General features: G+C 36.0%; 2 protein-coding genes across 2 annotated transcripts in view; both read right to left on the bottom strand.

Moving 5' to 3' along the window:
* Positions 1-2,072: 2,072 nt before the first annotated feature.
* On the bottom strand, positions 2,073-3,068 carry LOC144439299 (neuromedin-U receptor 2-like). Its single transcript, XM_078128578.1, has one exon. The coding sequence runs from the start codon at positions 3,066-3,068 to the stop codon at positions 2,073-2,075; it is 996 nt and encodes a 331-aa protein (XP_077984704.1).
* Positions 3,069-16,594: 13,526 nt separating this feature from the next.
* Positions 16,595-17,031, bottom strand: part of LOC144439298 (glycine receptor subunit alphaZ1-like) — a 14,141-nt gene continuing 13,704 nt past the window's right edge. The window contains exon 11 of the mRNA XM_078128577.1: positions 16,595-16,885. Coding sequence (XP_077984703.1) covers positions 16,595-16,885 — 291 coding nt within the window. The remainder of the gene's footprint in view (positions 16,886-17,031) is intronic.

Genomic DNA, 17,031 nt, shown 5'->3' with positions numbered 1-17,031 from the left:
AAACATACAACACAGTGGGAGTTGTTGGTAAAATAGTGTACAATGATACGTGCAATTATTTGCATTTCAAAATAGTAAAGGTATTTACTTTCATTCCTAAAACACTCTTATCATATAAAACAGTATAGATGTCTTGTAAATTGTGGTTATAAAAATATATAAAATACAGAACATTCAGTTCTTTTAGAATGGAAAATCAATATTTTAAACAACACTTTACTGAGTTCGTAATGTTGAAAAAATATCCGGCCATATATAACACTTGTCACTGGGCTGTCGTAACTCTAAGAATATCTGGATCATTAATTTTTGTCATAAGTGTTATCGATCGATTTGTTATCATTTTGAAATCGAATCATCAATTTTAAATTTTCAGTGAACAAAACTTGAATGATTGTTAGATCGCCTATTATAAGTATGTGACAATTGGAAAGCAAACATTGAAACATGAATTATAGTGATGACCATACTTGAAGTAATATATGTACTTGTATTATCCCACCAGTTGTATGATATATTACCATTACATCATTTTATAGTATGCACGTTCGTCTGCTTCGTAATAACGATCACAATTCATGTTCTAAGCTTGTCACTTTTTTGTGATAAGTATAAAAATATGTGTATTATTTTAATTCAAATATGTTATTATTATGTTGTAAAGGAAGAGAGTATATATTAATGTAAGTAATGAAACAACCGCCAAAATATTTTACATAAATGTGAATATTATTATTCACAAATTTAAAGAAGTTAATACAACGCTTCACAATCAAATTACCATCTAATATGTGTTGAAATCAAACCCAGTCTGTTAAACGTAGTCACAAATATAAGAGACTGAATTTCTTTAATGCGATAATTCGATACCAAGAATTGTTTTTATACTTTTTGAGCCAATGATTAATGTGTCGTTCGACAAAGGTCTACTGAAGAAAATGTGAAACCATCTAAGCTTCCTTGCTATGTACATTCAAAATCAAATTAGATAAAATCACCATATCTTTTCTCAGTGTAATCAAGAAGCCTTGTTGTGATAAAAAGCAGAGGGTCGCTTCACTTTGTAAGCCAAGTGATTTGTTAAGTAGCCGGAATGTCTATAGCAAATGCCAATTATTGTCGTTGCTATCCCCGTATATAGCCTTGTGTAGCCAGAATGTCTATCATATATAGTTCAGTTGATAATGTAGCCAGAATGTCTATCGTATATAGTTCAGTTGATAATGTACCCAGAATGTATATCGTATATAGTTCGCAGTTGATAATGTAGCCAGAATGTCTATCGTATATAGTTCAGTTGATAATGTAGCCAGAATGTCTATCGTATATAGTTCAGTTGATAATGTAGCCAGAATGTCTATCGTATATAGTTCAGTTGATAATGTACCCAGAATGTCTATCGTATTTAGTTCAGTTGATAATGTACCCAGAATGTCTATCATATATAGATCACGGGATTATGTACCCTGAAAGTCTATGCGAAATATCCACCTCCCATTATGGTCATCGAACACAATTCACTTGACGTATCATTAATGACGTCAGTCCTGGTATAAATTATACAACTAACCAGTCTTCACAATTACACTTCACTATATAAATGATATGAAGAATGAACTTTGTCAACAGAAAACATCTGTTTTTACGTAAATATCTACTTTATGTATTATAATCTTAGCTTGTGTTGGCACCTTTCGTATTGTATGGTTTCCTATTACGGCAATATATATGCATATATATATATATATATATATATATATATATATATATATATATATATATATATATATATATATATATATATATATATATATATATATTATATATATATATATATATATATTATATATAATTATATATGTATATAAATATATATATTGTATATATTATATATGACAAAATATACAAGACGAGAATGTTTTACATATATCTAAATATTTTAGTGCGTATGTTCCCCTTTTAAAAGGCCACACACATATACAAACTCTAGAGTAACATACACTTTGGCACATTATTTGAAGATTGTCAAAGAACAGCTACGTAAATAACGAGACTACGTTGTAAAGTGAGTACTATGCTTGCCTACTAGATGACTGATCAAGGCCAAACGAATCTTCTACCGTGTTAGTCCATCGCGAACAAAATACATGTTTCAATCCTTTTTGAAACTGTTTATACTTTAAGGCATATATGAAGGGATTGATCGCCGTGTTGACAAATCCAAGAACTACACCAGCATTGTAAAATAGACCACCAAAATCAATCTTCACACCAAAACAGAATACGAGAAATGTTATCTGTGGTGGACCCCAACATATTGCGTACGCTAGAAAGACGAGGATTAACATCTTTAAGACGTTCTGACTTGCACGTTTCATCGAGTTTTCTCGAGTTTGATCTTCCGAGGTAGTGACATCAGCTCCCGACTTCTTTGTTATTAGTATATAGATGCATCGACTGTAAGCCACTGACATCACAAGAAGAGGGACTAAGTACTGTGCGAAAACATTACTAATACCGACGAACCTTCCGAATTCGGGAGAACGCCAAGCTTTCCCGGGTTTACAATGACCATGGTCAAAGTTCTGCACGTAGACATTGAACGACTTGAAGGCGGCAGCAATTATCCATTCCGTGATCAACATGGCAATTACTCTTCTGTCGGTGAACATGAACTCATGGTAAAAAGGATAGACAATAGCACAGTATCGTTCTAATGTAATTACCACAAGGTTAAGAGCAGATGCCAGAAAACAGGTCCAAATCAAATAGGCGGACTTCCAGACACGACAAAAGATTTCTCCCCCGAGTGTGTCAGATGTATAGATAACTTGTGGCCCGAGGTAATAGGGAACAATGAGTAGGGACGTTATGAGGTCGATTACAGCCTGGTGAACTATCAGATAATTGGTTAACGTTCGAAGCTTTCGTATCTTCAGAAATACAACACAGACAAGGAAATTACCAGCGATACCCACCAGACCAACGCATCCCAAAGTCGTGTTCAACCAGTGTAGCGAATTCGAGCCGTTTGACTTCTCAGGAAGAGTTCCATTACTTGTAAGCATTTCGGGTGCCATTCCTTATATATCCAATTTGCCAAAGAAGCCTACAGATAAACAGGTTAGTCATAAAAATGTAATGATTTTGAAACAACAACAGTAAAATATTTAATGTAAAGTTCTTGTATCATCAAATACATATTACATTCGCTTCTTTGGATTTAAAAAGTTACAGGGGTCTTTAAGCATCGGAATAACCATTTACGTTAGTTTCCCGTTGCAAAACTCAGCATTTTACCTGTAGCACTGCTCACCATATTGTGGACATGTGAAATTGTAACAATATGGCGTACTAGTAATAATTACAGTCGGTCGACTTATGCAGAGCTTCTTTGATTAACAAGTATGATTACAAAAAACATTTTTACGTCTTTTCTCCCAACAACTAATGGAGTATCAAACTCAAACCGTGTCTACATATTCTTTACAGATATCCGGTAATCCACAAAAGCACTCTCCTCAATTTGCATCGGTATATTTGAAGTTGTTTTTACAATAAAAACTTCGCAATAATTCCGGTCTAGAAAAGTAGCAATATTTCTATTTTTAATACAACATAAACTAACTGTTTCGTAAAAGCTGTTATGCAGCAAGATGGTACTAAAACCATTGCGTGCATAAGAAACGTTATGTATCAAGTGTGCTGCCTATAACACGTCAAAGAATAACAACGGTGCATTAGCGAAATATAGATGTCAATTTGATGGAGTATCCTCGAATGGTTCAATATAATAAGAAATAACATTGCTATGTGACATATGGTAGGGTGAACAAAACCTTTACTTTTCTGTTTTCTGATAGTGTTTTGCGTATATCCATACAGACAATGTAAGTACCTACATAGCATTGTAGATGATAACATTGTAAAACACACGTACGGTACCGTTTAAGGAAAATCGCACTATTGAAAACCAGGCTTTGGCAAAATCCCCACTAAAGTCTGGTTTCGTTAAAACTCCCAAATAAAGTCTTGTCCTTTAAAACTCCCACTAAGGTCTTGTTTCGTCAATAGAAATAACACGTACAATCGTATTAAATGTGAGGATTCGAAATGTAAGTAAACGCTCGGGTATCAAACAAGAAGAATACTACAACAACAACAACACGGAAATACACATTGATCTCCCAAAATCGTCACCAATACACGCTTACCTTGCGAATCGTTCAGCTGTACAAATATCACTACTTATAATGGTGCTTAAGCCTGGAGTGTGAGTGTGGAAATGCGTTCAAAAGGATACAATATTCTTGTTAAACATGTTCTGGTTTATGAAGCCCAACCTTCGCATGACGTAGTTCATATATTTAGCATTAATTAAGAAGATGTTCATGGTCTCAAAATACATTTGTTAAAGGACTGTCCATCAATATGACTATGGATATTGCCTTTACGATATCACGTGTTTTGGGTTTGTCAGGGGCGTGCATAACGTATTTCAAGGTAGGATGCGCAATATTCTTTATCGAAGCAAAGCGCTTAAGCATACACTGCACCATATGCACTTTTAGGTGCCACAGGAAGGGACAGCCTGAAGACTATAGATTCACTACCTTTCAAAATTGACAGGATGGAGACAGGGCAACAGTAGTAGGTAATGAATAATTGAAAATTAACGTTATACAAGTACCCTCTGATGCAAACAGTCATGAATTATAAACGAATACGGTCATGTAATAATACCAAACGTCGTGTAGCATGACCTTACCGTAGAAGAAAAAAAAACTTCATTGAAGTTGGAAAACATGCATCTTTCACTTTATAGTATTAGGATCCTGAAACCATAATCTTCCTTGTGGTCAATGTTACAACATTCAGAATCAGAAAAAGCCACCAGAATGCCCAACTATATAAACCTATCCGTTTTTTTCTATCAAATTTTTATTCACATTTTGTCAAAAAATAAAGTATACAAACCACTAGACACACACACACACACACACACACACACACACACAAGGACAGGACAGGACAGAAAAAAATACCACGAGGGGTGGAGGTGGCTCTGGAAAGGAAAACTTACATGTAATGTTATATCTACGTATTCTTCTTTCATCTGATTAATTTATATTTTTCATGAGCCGGGGGGGGGGGGATGGGTGACTGGACACCTACTAGCTTTTAATTAGCTATCTTCCAACACCCAGTCGCATTTGTCATTTTCATTCTTTTCATTTCATGTGTATTTATTAATTTGTGTTATTGCGAATAAAGAACATACATAATGTACACAGCTCTCGAAATTACAATTTAACTTGTTCCATGCATATAAATCTATTCTTAGCTATTCGTAAAAGGATTAGTAAAAAAACTGAAAAGAAACCAATTCTACAAAAGTCAATACATACTTGAGAAGTTAGGCATTATTCATTATATCACAGGTATGGTAAAATCCTAGCTTGAGGAGTTTTGATATCAGTTAGGCTCTAAATCACGAAATCGTAGACGCATCATTTAAGCTTACTTGACTTTTACATCTACAGGTTATCATATAAAACCTACAAAAAATATGTAACGGGGTTAATTACAAACAAAGCCTCATCGTTATCAATAAGAAAGTAAGGTACAGAAAATACTTACTTTCATTAATTTTGCAATTTGACATATGGTGTTTTTTTATCAGAAAATACATCTCGAGGAAGTGTTTGATTAGATAATTACATCCCGTACAAGAAAGACTAAAGTGAGGAAACTCGAGAAAAGAAGAAAAAAACAAAACGATTGAATTATCTTTTTCTCACCTTCAAGATTAAAAAATTGTAACGTTGGACAGTAAAGGGACTTGAAATTAAACTCTAAAGCCACCATGTTTCTCCTATGAAACGTTAAGGTTTTATATTTTAAAGAAAAATCACTCAAAAGGATTATTATAATCTAAGTGGTTCTTCTATCTTTTGTAGTGAATTAGAGTAAATTAAGTTTCAAAATTAATACATTTCGTTTGATCGATTGTAAAATTTAAATAAAACCTTATCCAAAAGGATTGAATTCAATTTCTTGTCTTCTTACTGAGAGATTACATTTTGTATTAAAACGTTTCAGATTTTGTTTTTTAAAGCTATTTGATTGTACAAATCCATGATACAAGATTTAAAAAATACCAACCCCAATAAAATGATGTATAAATGCATTAATATAAATGTCATTCACGTGTCAATTTCGATATTAATATTTTCATATTTTATACTACATTGCGGTAATCATGACTTGCAGCATATGGAAAATGTCTCTGTTTTCAATACCCACATTGTCGTGTTCTCCACATATATGCTGCCTAACATCTATTGCAGTTTGTGTAGGTGTAAAGACAACAGACACTGTCTCATACTAGTAAGTCTAGATACACTTCGTTTCAAGGTCGTCGCCACTACTTTGTGTGCACGAACACGTTGTAATTCTAGTACACTCATTATCTATGCATGACTGTTTGTAACTCAAGTACTGGGAAGACAAAGGTATCGAATGTCTGTTGTTTGTTGGTTAGTTATTTAATTTTTAAAAATTCTAGATTTGGCTTTGAACCTGTGAACATCTGGCCCACATGGCTCCGGATGTAGTTTGGCCGTTAGACTGAACTCATAGCGTTCGTGAAATAAGGCGCGAGATCAATAGTTCAATGTAGGATAAACAAAGACAAAGCCATTTTCGTTCTCATCCTACAAAATCGATTCTACTTTTACAGGTAATGGATGTTTTGTACCCCTAAATACAAATAATTCTTTAAAAAATGTCAATTGAGAAATGGAAGAATGCTCGCTATAGTAAATTCATGGCACTTAAATAAAGTAAAGGGTCAACAAAAGAACTATTTTTTCACTCATTACATACTTGCTTGTATGCATAGCACTATACATACCACTAAATAGTGATCTGAAATTGATTGTGCTGTCTGAAACAATTTTGGCCAATTTAGTTAGAAGGGGTGGGGTGGGGGTGGGAGGTCTGAGGCCTAAGTATAATAATTTAGTTGTTTATCCTCCATTGGACTATTGATATCACCCCTACGGCCTACGTATATCTTCTCCAACGTCAATGCATGCTATTCATGTCGCGTAATACTGTGTCAATTTTTGTTATGTTTAGCAGACTTGGGAAAATGCTCCTTCTTTTTCCTGACTCTATCTACCATCACTTTTTATTTACCGACTAGACTGGCATTGTGTCAAAATACCTGACTACGACAATAGATCACACAATTCTCTGTGTATGGTATGTATTTATGAAAAGCTAAGTCTGATTCTGATTTGAATAAGTCTAGTCGTACTGTTAACACAGTAAAATCCTTTCCCGCTGTGTTGATTTTTACTTATCACTGTTCGCTCGCGTAAAATTCTATGCCCGAGGAATGGATCTCCGAGAAGGCAACTTTACTAAAGCTGATCAGCACAGTTTAGTCAGTCGGCTTATCAACTACAGACAAATCTATGAAATAACAGACAATTCAAAGTAGTTATCTAATGGTGAATCATCAATGTAAAACAGAAAGCTATAAAGGATCGTGTCAATCATTAGAGCTGGTTGCAGAACATAGGCGTGGAAATAGCTCGACTACTAGCATAATAGTATGATGTTTGATATGTATAAACGATGAAAATATGTTGTAACACCGCTACGCGTTAGAGCAAAATGTGTCTTTATGATTTCAAAAGATGGAGTGCTTACAGTGTGTTCATTAGACACTCAAGAGCGTGCTGTTGGTATTAAAGATGAAACGGAAATTCTAGCTTTTATTTACGATCACAGTGTGACGAACAGGGGTGTCACAAACGAATCACCATGACAAAGTTAGAAAGTATGATAGCATACAGAAACCCACTTTAAGTAATGATTTCACTTTATCTCTTCACATTCTGCCGTGATTATAATCGACAATAGAGAAAATACATTCCAAGTCTCATTCACCGCGCCACGTTTTGAATAATACAAGCACTTCACTTCAATACACTAGCAATCCTTCAACACTTAGTTATTTTATTTTCTAAAAAAGTTAGTGTAAAGGCTTCCGTGCTTCTGCAATCAACTTGCTAAATGTCAACACAGTCCTAAGGCTGACATTTTTGAACTATAAAACATGTCTTATTTAGCTACACACATTCTTGTTCGCCTTTGTTATCTGACATGATATTTGCCGATATACTTTTCAACATCTATTCTGTTCTGTAATACATATTTTTAAAAAGTGTTGGAATCATTTGCAACATAATCCTAACCCTAACCCTAATCCTAACCCTATATATAATGAGAAAGTTGTCGTAAGATGTAGATCTGTTCAAAGAGTAGTTTGACAAATGTGTCAGATAACAAAAGCGAACACGAATACGTTCAGATAGTCATAGCGTTTATAGCCCTCATTACAATTGCAAACCGAAAGTGGGGAAGATAGCGCCCCCTACAGCACTTCAGATCATGATTGAATGAACTAGTAGCGAGTACAAATATTACATTGAGCAACAACAAATGTTACAAGAAAGCTTTTGGGAACTACGTATACTCTCTTTGATATTTTGTTTTTTATCGCATCGTATTTCACACATAGCACCTTAGTAATAAAATTTAAAACCTTTATGACTGAATTGCGATTAAGTCTAATTAAAAATATATGTGTTTCCGCCATCCCAAACAATACCCCACTTTTGTTCAAAGTCGCAAACCCTGGACACGTGTTTTCATTCCTAAAGGCAAACGTTGAAAGTAGTCGTCTGGTTTGTTGTTATCTATCCAAGCCAAATCGCAAACGTGAAAAAAAAACAAAAAAACCTTGTATACAATATATTAAATGTCGTAGATTGACACAACTCACTTGCGTCAATCCCATAACATGTATATGAGTGTGGATGTCATAACGTGATACAATATCGTCAGTTTCTTTCATTTTCTTTCGGTCGGCGGAAGCAATTAAAAAAGTCTCCCTACCAACCCATCTTCCTCTTAAACCACCCTTGAAGGCATGCTCTTGAAAACATACGTTTTACATAGAGCATAGAAAACTTTGTCATTAAGAAAAACTGTGTACCTTGTTAAACACAACAAACTGACGTTGAACAAACTGAGCAATTCGTGACAATTACACAACCACAGTCTTAGCCGTCGACCGTTGTTTTTTTTCGAGTGAAACGTGTTGTACTTATGATTTTACGAAATTTAAAAATCAAATGAAATCAACTAAATTACATCAGGCAAGATCGATAAAGCAATCAGAATATTTTGTTCAATTATTTGTTTCCTTATTTCATTTGCACTAATTTCTCAGACATGTATAAAATATCGTTTCCATAGCAACGGTGTGTGTTAGCTTGACCCATCAAAACAACATGATATCCCCCAAGACATTTTAATATCTTCAGTTTATTAAAACAACATTGACTAAGAACGTTTTAATATCTTCTGAAAGAAATAAGAAGTTGGACCACTGAATGTCTCTTAATGGCAGCGTGAATATAAATTGTTGGGAATATTGATGCACGTGACGAAGCCTCGGGGCCAGGAGAACACCGTATTGCGGGGAGGGGGGGGGCAGCAAATCAGCCGTTAACAGCTGATGGGTGTTGCTTATCAAATGGTCTTGTTCGATCACCATGATTCGAAAATTAAAGTGGTAACACGTGTGACAGTTGCAGAATGGATAACTTTCGAAACAGAAAACTAGTCTCCATTCCCATGACGCATTTGTGCGACATGTAAGTGTTTGTAAATAAATGTTGTTCTTGAACGTAATATCAATCTGTAACTTGCCTTTCATGTCAACATAGCTCCGTAGTTTGCAGTACCGTAGCCTGCGGGGGGGGGGTGGCGGGGCAAGGGGGGCAGCTGGGGGGTTAGGTTATCCTTTGACATGCAAAGTTATGTAAACTAGCACTTTTCTATATTTTAAATGCATGATTGCACCAAGACAAAGTTCTGCCCCCCTTGCCAATTTGGTCAGGCTAGGCCCTGGTTTGTTATTATGTAAATTTAGGGAGCGGCTCCCATCAAAAAGATACATGCTCTCACTAAAGTGGGGTTTCCAATCAAAAAGTGACGTCTCCTCTTTGATGTGAGCATGTTTCTTTTTGATTGGCAGGGCCACCTTTTGATTGGGAACATCCCCACTTTGGTGAGAGAATATCTTTTTCAATGGGAACAATTCTTTTTGGGAGCAAGTCTCTATTTTGATGGGAGCCACTCTTTGGTAAGAACAGATCTCCTCTTTGATAGGAGCACGCCACTTTTTGATTGGGAACCCCCACTTTGGTGTGAGAGCACGTCTCATTTTGATGGTAGGGACTGTTTGGTGAGAGCACGTCTCTGGCATTCGTAGCCAAATATTATTAGAAGTATGCCTCACTACCTTTGTATTCACAATTTGTGCATTACAAATGTTACCATCGATTGAAAGGAGTTAACGTACAACGTTGTTAAAGGCTTTCAGAATGCATGTACGATGATTACATTGATAATCTCCATAACATGATGTCATTGAAGAGCAAACCACTTTTGAAAGTCAACAGCAACAACAGCAACAACGACCACGACCACGACCACGACCACGACCACGACAACAACAACAAGCAATGGCATGCCGAGGTCCTTCTAACGTTAGTATTTTGGGACACGTATATGCCAACATCAGTGTTAGTTCTACAATTCGCGTTTCTACAAAGAAAAAAATACATGTTGTATCGGCGGAGATGGACACGTGTAGTTTATCTATAATTGTGTCATAGGTCACAGAACGAGTAAAACTTTAAACGTTGTTGTAATACCTTGATAAGATAAGTCTGGAGACTATAAGATGAACATTTCGTAATAGCCAATGCAATCTAGTAAGTCATTTTTTTGTGTGAATTTAATACAGCGTTAAATTCATAGCAGTTCTTTTTAACTTGCTTGCAAATTGTGTACTTTGCTTCTCCTTCGTTTTTATCTAGTGGCGACCGCTCCATACGGTATATTTTTCAAGAATTCACACTTTTTACATTATTCTATTTTAAATTCCATACGTGTATCTCTCGTTTGTGGCTCTTCATGGCACGGTGAATACGTGGTGGCAGAGAAAGACTCGATTGACGAAATCTCAATTTCTTATAAGAGAAATTTGTTAGCAATTTATCAACGTGACTCATTACTTTGAGCACCAGATGTTCGAGCAAAAAAACATATTAAAATGATTTACTTTCAGATCGATATTTTGAAGGTATGTAGAAGGATAAGAAACCATCTAGTCTGAACTATCTGTCATTAGGCACTCGACTTGCTCTCCTGCATCTATAGAAATTTGACTACGAGACACTGATAACTACCTTAATATCATAGAGTATGGTTCATCGTGGATATACTATTCAGCGTGGTAGCAAAATTGCAGCTACTTACTTTCTCTGAAATTGTTAGTAGGACTGTATTCTATCGAATTCCTTCCATCTTCAATACAATTCCACCTATTAAGTCATGTAAGTACCTTTATGTTCATCCTGAAGTGTTCGCGACGGGTAGATTCTGAATAAGGTCATTTTGATCAACTTTATCTTACTCAGTGTGTAGCAGTCAGTACGTAATGACCCCAACGTCTTGTCTGGATGATTGCTTGGTCTGACGTAACGACAATATTCTTTTCTAAAATACAACTGTTTTATCCTAGATGATTTCCTATCCGTTTAATGGGACTGAATAGCAATACATTTACAGGTAAAACCTCAGTTCACACCTAATCCCCTTTTTCATCCTATAACATGTGAATGGGCCTTGATAAATTAAATTTCTTATTTAATCCACATTTCATACTTGTGCATGAAAAGGATGTACAACTCATCACATAGATAATTTACTTGGGAGAGTTTGCTTCATGAAAATGCTCTTATTCATGTATCTGGTTTCTATCACTTTCTGGAGAAAACTATTAACTTGTAAAGATGTCAGAAAATGGGGAGATTCAAAATCGTTAATATTCTTACTTGTCTATGAGTAATATATATTTTCTGTGTTTTTTGTGGAATTATATGTTTGTTTTGTATGTATGTATGTATGTATGTATGTATGTATGTATGTATGTATGTATGTATGTATGTATGTATGTATGTATGTATGTATGTATGCATGTATGTTTACTTGTTTGTTTGTTTGTTTGTTTGTTTGTTTGTTTGTTTGTTGAGAGTAGATCTACAAGTCACCAATTAGGTCTAGGCCGCAATGATCACGACTGATTGGTAGAGGAATGCATGGGTCGAATGGACGTTATTCATATCACATGTAGTATTTTATTAAATTGCATACACATTTGTGATTTTATGAAGCCTTTCATGTTTAGTATATTTCATAATTATTATATTTTGTATTGTACTAAATCACGTATGGTTCTTTTTGTCTTTTGATGTTTTTGATGTTTTTTTAACAGTACCAGGGCACAACTCTTCGACGTTAGATCTGATCCGATCCGATCCGATCCGATCTAATCTAATCTAATCTAATCTAATCTAATCTAATCTAATGCAATCTAATCTAAGCTACAATATTGGATCAAAAAAAAGTTCCTGTCCAGCTGAAGAAAAACCATGGCATTAAGAAAATGCCTGCATTTTAAAATAAACTCTAACTCTATACATTGGCATTAAATGTGGAAAACCATTGCCACGAGTAATTCAGGAAAAAGACCATTAAGATTAACTTTTTTACCCGTAAACGCAGGATGTAGCTTGAAAAGAGGAATAAAGCACCGACTACCATCTATTTTTAGAATCCTAAAGTGATTGATTTATCCAATTTGTACACTGCAAGCGGGACAGATTCTGTACTGTTGACATTGCACGTTATGCCACTGACTGAGTTACTTTGAAGTGAATGCACTCAGGGTAATACAATTAAAGTCAATCCCATTCCTCGTCAACACCGAGCAACTTTATTGAAAAAAACGTTGAAAGGTATATCCGCAAACATATCATATGTCCATTATCTAAGATTTCCTATCGAAAATCGGTTGTGGAAGCATTTCAGGATTTTTCAATACGAGATTATTATGTTGTCAACGATTGTGACTCTATTTGTCTTCTCAAAGCAAGAGAGAGAGAGAGAGAGAGAGAGAGAGAGAGAGAGAGAGAGAGAGAGAGAGAGAGAGAGAGAGAGAGAGAGAGAGAGAGAGACAGAGAGAGAGAGAGAGAGAGAGACAGAGAGAGAGAGACAGAGAGACAGAGAGAGACAGAGACAGAGACAGAGAGAGAGAGAGACAGAGAGAGACAGAGAGAGAGAGAGAGAGGAGAGAGAGGGGGGAGAGGGAGAGAGAGACTGAGTGAGTGAGTTTTGAGTGAGTGAGTGAGTGAGTGAGTGAGTGAGTGAGTGAGTGAGTGAGTGAGCGGGTGGGTGGGTGGGTGAGTGAGTGAGTGAGTGAGTGAGTGAGTGAGTGAGTGAGTGAGTGAGTGAGTGAGTGAGTGAGTGAGTGAGTGAGTGAGTGAGTGAGTGAGTGAGTGAGTGAGTGAGTGAGTGAGTGAGTGAGTGAGTGAGTGAGTGAGTGCGTGAGTGAGTGAGTGAGGGAGTGAGTGAGTGAGTGAGTGAGTGAGTGAGAGAGCGAGCCAGCCAGCCAGCCAGCCAGACAGACAGACAGACAGACAGACAGACAGCCAGACAGACAGACAGACAGACAGACAGCCAGACAGACAGACAGACAGCCAGCCAGCCAGACAGACAGACAGACAGACAGACAGACAGCCAGACAGATTCTGATGGCTTCTTTGGACTGTTGCTGAATGTTAGAATTTAGTTGACGAAATGGACGACTGTTCGAATGTTACCTACATTGTATACCTATACCAAGCACGACAGAACGTCTGAACTTGTACAAATGTTATACCTCATAGGTACATTCCTCCTGGGTGTATATTTAACGATATGATGTTACTGTAAACATGGCGATCGTTTCCAATCACTATTTCAAAAACGAATCACGTATTAAATGCGTGTCCATTATTGATCACACTAATTGTATAGCAAAGTTGAATCACAGAGTAAAGTTTAAAAGAAAACTGCAGGTATATGCTGTTCCTACTATATATATCAGCATAGTTCCGTATTCGAGAGTGTTGTGAAGCCTTTTTATCTCATATATCTACCCTAGGAAGTACAGAAAGTCATGGCATGCCTACAGGTTTAAAGTTTCAAGTCGAGACATATATAGGTGTGCTCTAACAGGCGCAGGCCTACAGCGTGTTGAAAGTTACCAGTCATTCTCTCTGTTTAATACATGTACAACCATGTGCAACAGAAACTGATAAGAAACTGCACATGCTGATGTAAATTAACAAGATTGAATGAATACGGTTTCTGGTTACACTTTGCCTAAATGAAATGAAATAACGTAAAGACATCAAAACAGTTGCGCCCACCTGTATGCGTCTAGTTGCAGTATGTTTAAATCAATGGTTTATTTCATTAAGACTAAATGTAGCAAGAACTAGTGGTTTTGCTATTTTAAAGTATAGAATGTACGGGGTTTCTACGTGACTGTATCAGAGTAACCTTCATTTCGCTGCAATGTGTATTTTAGATGTCTTAGACTTAAAGACGATTCACTTTATCCTATCAGTTCATGTACAATGGCTTGAGACAGTCTGGTTCATATTGTTATTAGTGAATGCAATGTTTTTTATCTGATGTCATTAAAGTTAGTATGTTGTTGTTGTTGTTGTTGTTGTTGTTGTTGTTGTTGTTGTAGAAGAAGAAGAAAAACAATCAGAGGTCACATCACACCCAAAAAATTGAATAAAGGCCAAAACTATATCTAAATTATGTTATTTTAGAATCCAATATGGCCGCCGAATACCGGAAACTGGATTGTGAACTCACAAAATTATTGTCACAGTTGAAAATGACGAGGAGTAAGCTTTCATGTGGTAAATTATGGAAACACTTAGGAGGCGAGGCGAGGCACTTTCTGTAATATATAATAGTGATATTACCAATACTATTGATCGACTGCTTACCTTGTCCAAAGATATGAGGGCGCTATTACAAGTCTGTGATACATTCATTTCAGTTGGGGAATTAAGTGAATAAACATATCATTTTAGGTACGTTTCCATACATCATTACAGCGCCCTCTTCGATGGCTTATGTTTAATAATTATATCTTTCTGTCTGCATTATCTCATAAATACCCCTGTCTGAAAGGAGATGGAATTCGGCAGACATATATTTTAAGGTAATGGCTAGATTCGACGAGGTTGTTGCATATTTTAAATGAATATGAGTGTTTACTCATTCGTGCTATTGAATCAGTACTTGTTGCAAGTTTTCCACGTGCATAAAAATTACCCTAATTAGCATATCTTTTAGATATTGTTGAGGGATGTTGTGGGTATCTCCATAGGGTTTCCCTAGGTAAGAATTGTAGCTTGCTATACATATTTTGCCGTACATTGCGTAATATTTACTGCATATTAATGAGTCAAATTGGCATTTTTTGCATGTTTGTCAGGAAGAATCTGTTTTTGTAGGAACCTTGTTAACAAGGATACGCATAAGGTATAACAACAAGTGAACAAGTTTGCCATGAATATACATGTATGAGTGTCTAACTATTTGTTATGGGGCTTGATGAAATACTTTACATACTTTCAATGTGGTTATGTTTACAAATGGTTGGTTTTAATACAGGATTTGCAAATGCGCCATCTTGTATATCCTTAGTAGTGCATTGTGGGAAATATGATGGTAACCATGAAACAATCACTGTTGCAAACAATCTTGTTAATATTTTGTAACTACAAACAATAATCTAGTTCTGGCTACCCCGACCCTTGCAGGGGAGTTATTATAATATCAATTTTGTGTATTGTGATGACTACAGATAATTATGAAAATATTATTCGGATTACAAGTCCTCTATTTGCAAAATTCATTCATATTAATTACTCTAATTTCATAAAGGTAACGAACACACATACACACTTTCACACACACTTTCACACACACACACACACACACACACACACAGATATATAGACAGACAGACACACACATATTGAATCAAAACGCACTAAACTAAAAATGAATCTCACATTTTCAAAAGCAAGAGATAAACAATTATTTTAACATATTAACAATGGAAAATTACATCTCAACGATTCAATACAAATCACAAAGTGTGTGTGTGTGTGTGTGTGTGTGTGTGTGTGTGTGTGTTTGTGTACGCGCGCACGTAAATGTAAACGTGTGTGTGTAGTGTGTGTATGTGTGTGTGTGTGTGTGTGTGTGTGTGTGTGTGTGTGTGTCTTTTTAAGTGCGTGTGAAACTTTTGACTTTAAACCTCTTTCATATGTGGGTCAGTGCATGTGGAGAAGTACTGTTAATTCAGCACTTGGTGTCACATTTACTAATAAATTAGAACTTGAACATGTTATCGTTAGGCACAGTAAACGAAAACAATTCGAGAGGTTCCTGGATGACGTTTTCAATGAAGACAGTCGTGTTTAGTCATTAATATGACGTCACTTGTTGAATATTTGAAAAATATTCTACTCAAAGTGCAAATAGTTACAAATTTTACTAACAGTAATTGAATGGTGAATGTATACTAGAATAAAAGATATCCAACCCAGTAAAGGACATTAAAAACAAAGAATACTCCCGGGAAGGCAATTCTTGCAATCTTATCGATGCGTTTTGCCTTTGCTAGCTGATCTGTTAGGATGTCCTCGTATGGAGCTAGCTGTACGTCAGCGACACCCGAGATGGCAAATTCCGCTAGGCAGCGTTCTATAGCGGTAAGTGTGGTATTGGTAGATCGACGTCTCCGTTCTCTGCTCTGACGATCACTTCCACTGCTAGTGTTACCCGTTGCTGCAACGTTCGTGCGTTTCGGTGCCTGTAAAAGCATTGAAATATAGATACTGTTTTACTGGGAAACAGATTCTACGACAAACCATCTATCTAAACTAATTGAAAAATACAGCTAACCAGAGCAATACACGGTGAACGGATGGGGACGACTAAATGTCTTTCGGCTGAGAA

The sequence above is a fragment of the Glandiceps talaboti genome, chromosome 8 (genome assembly GCF_964340395.1).
Source record: "Glandiceps talaboti chromosome 8, keGlaTala1.1, whole genome shotgun sequence".
NCBI lineage: Eukaryota > Metazoa > Hemichordata > Enteropneusta > Spengelidae > Glandiceps > Glandiceps talaboti.
This window is presented reverse-complemented; position numbering and strand designations above follow the sequence as displayed.

Coding starts and splice junctions, on each gene's coding strand:
- LOC144439299 (XM_078128578.1), bottom strand. CDS start 3,068: ATGCTTACAAGTAATGGAACTCTTCCTGAGAAGTCAAACGGCTCGAAT.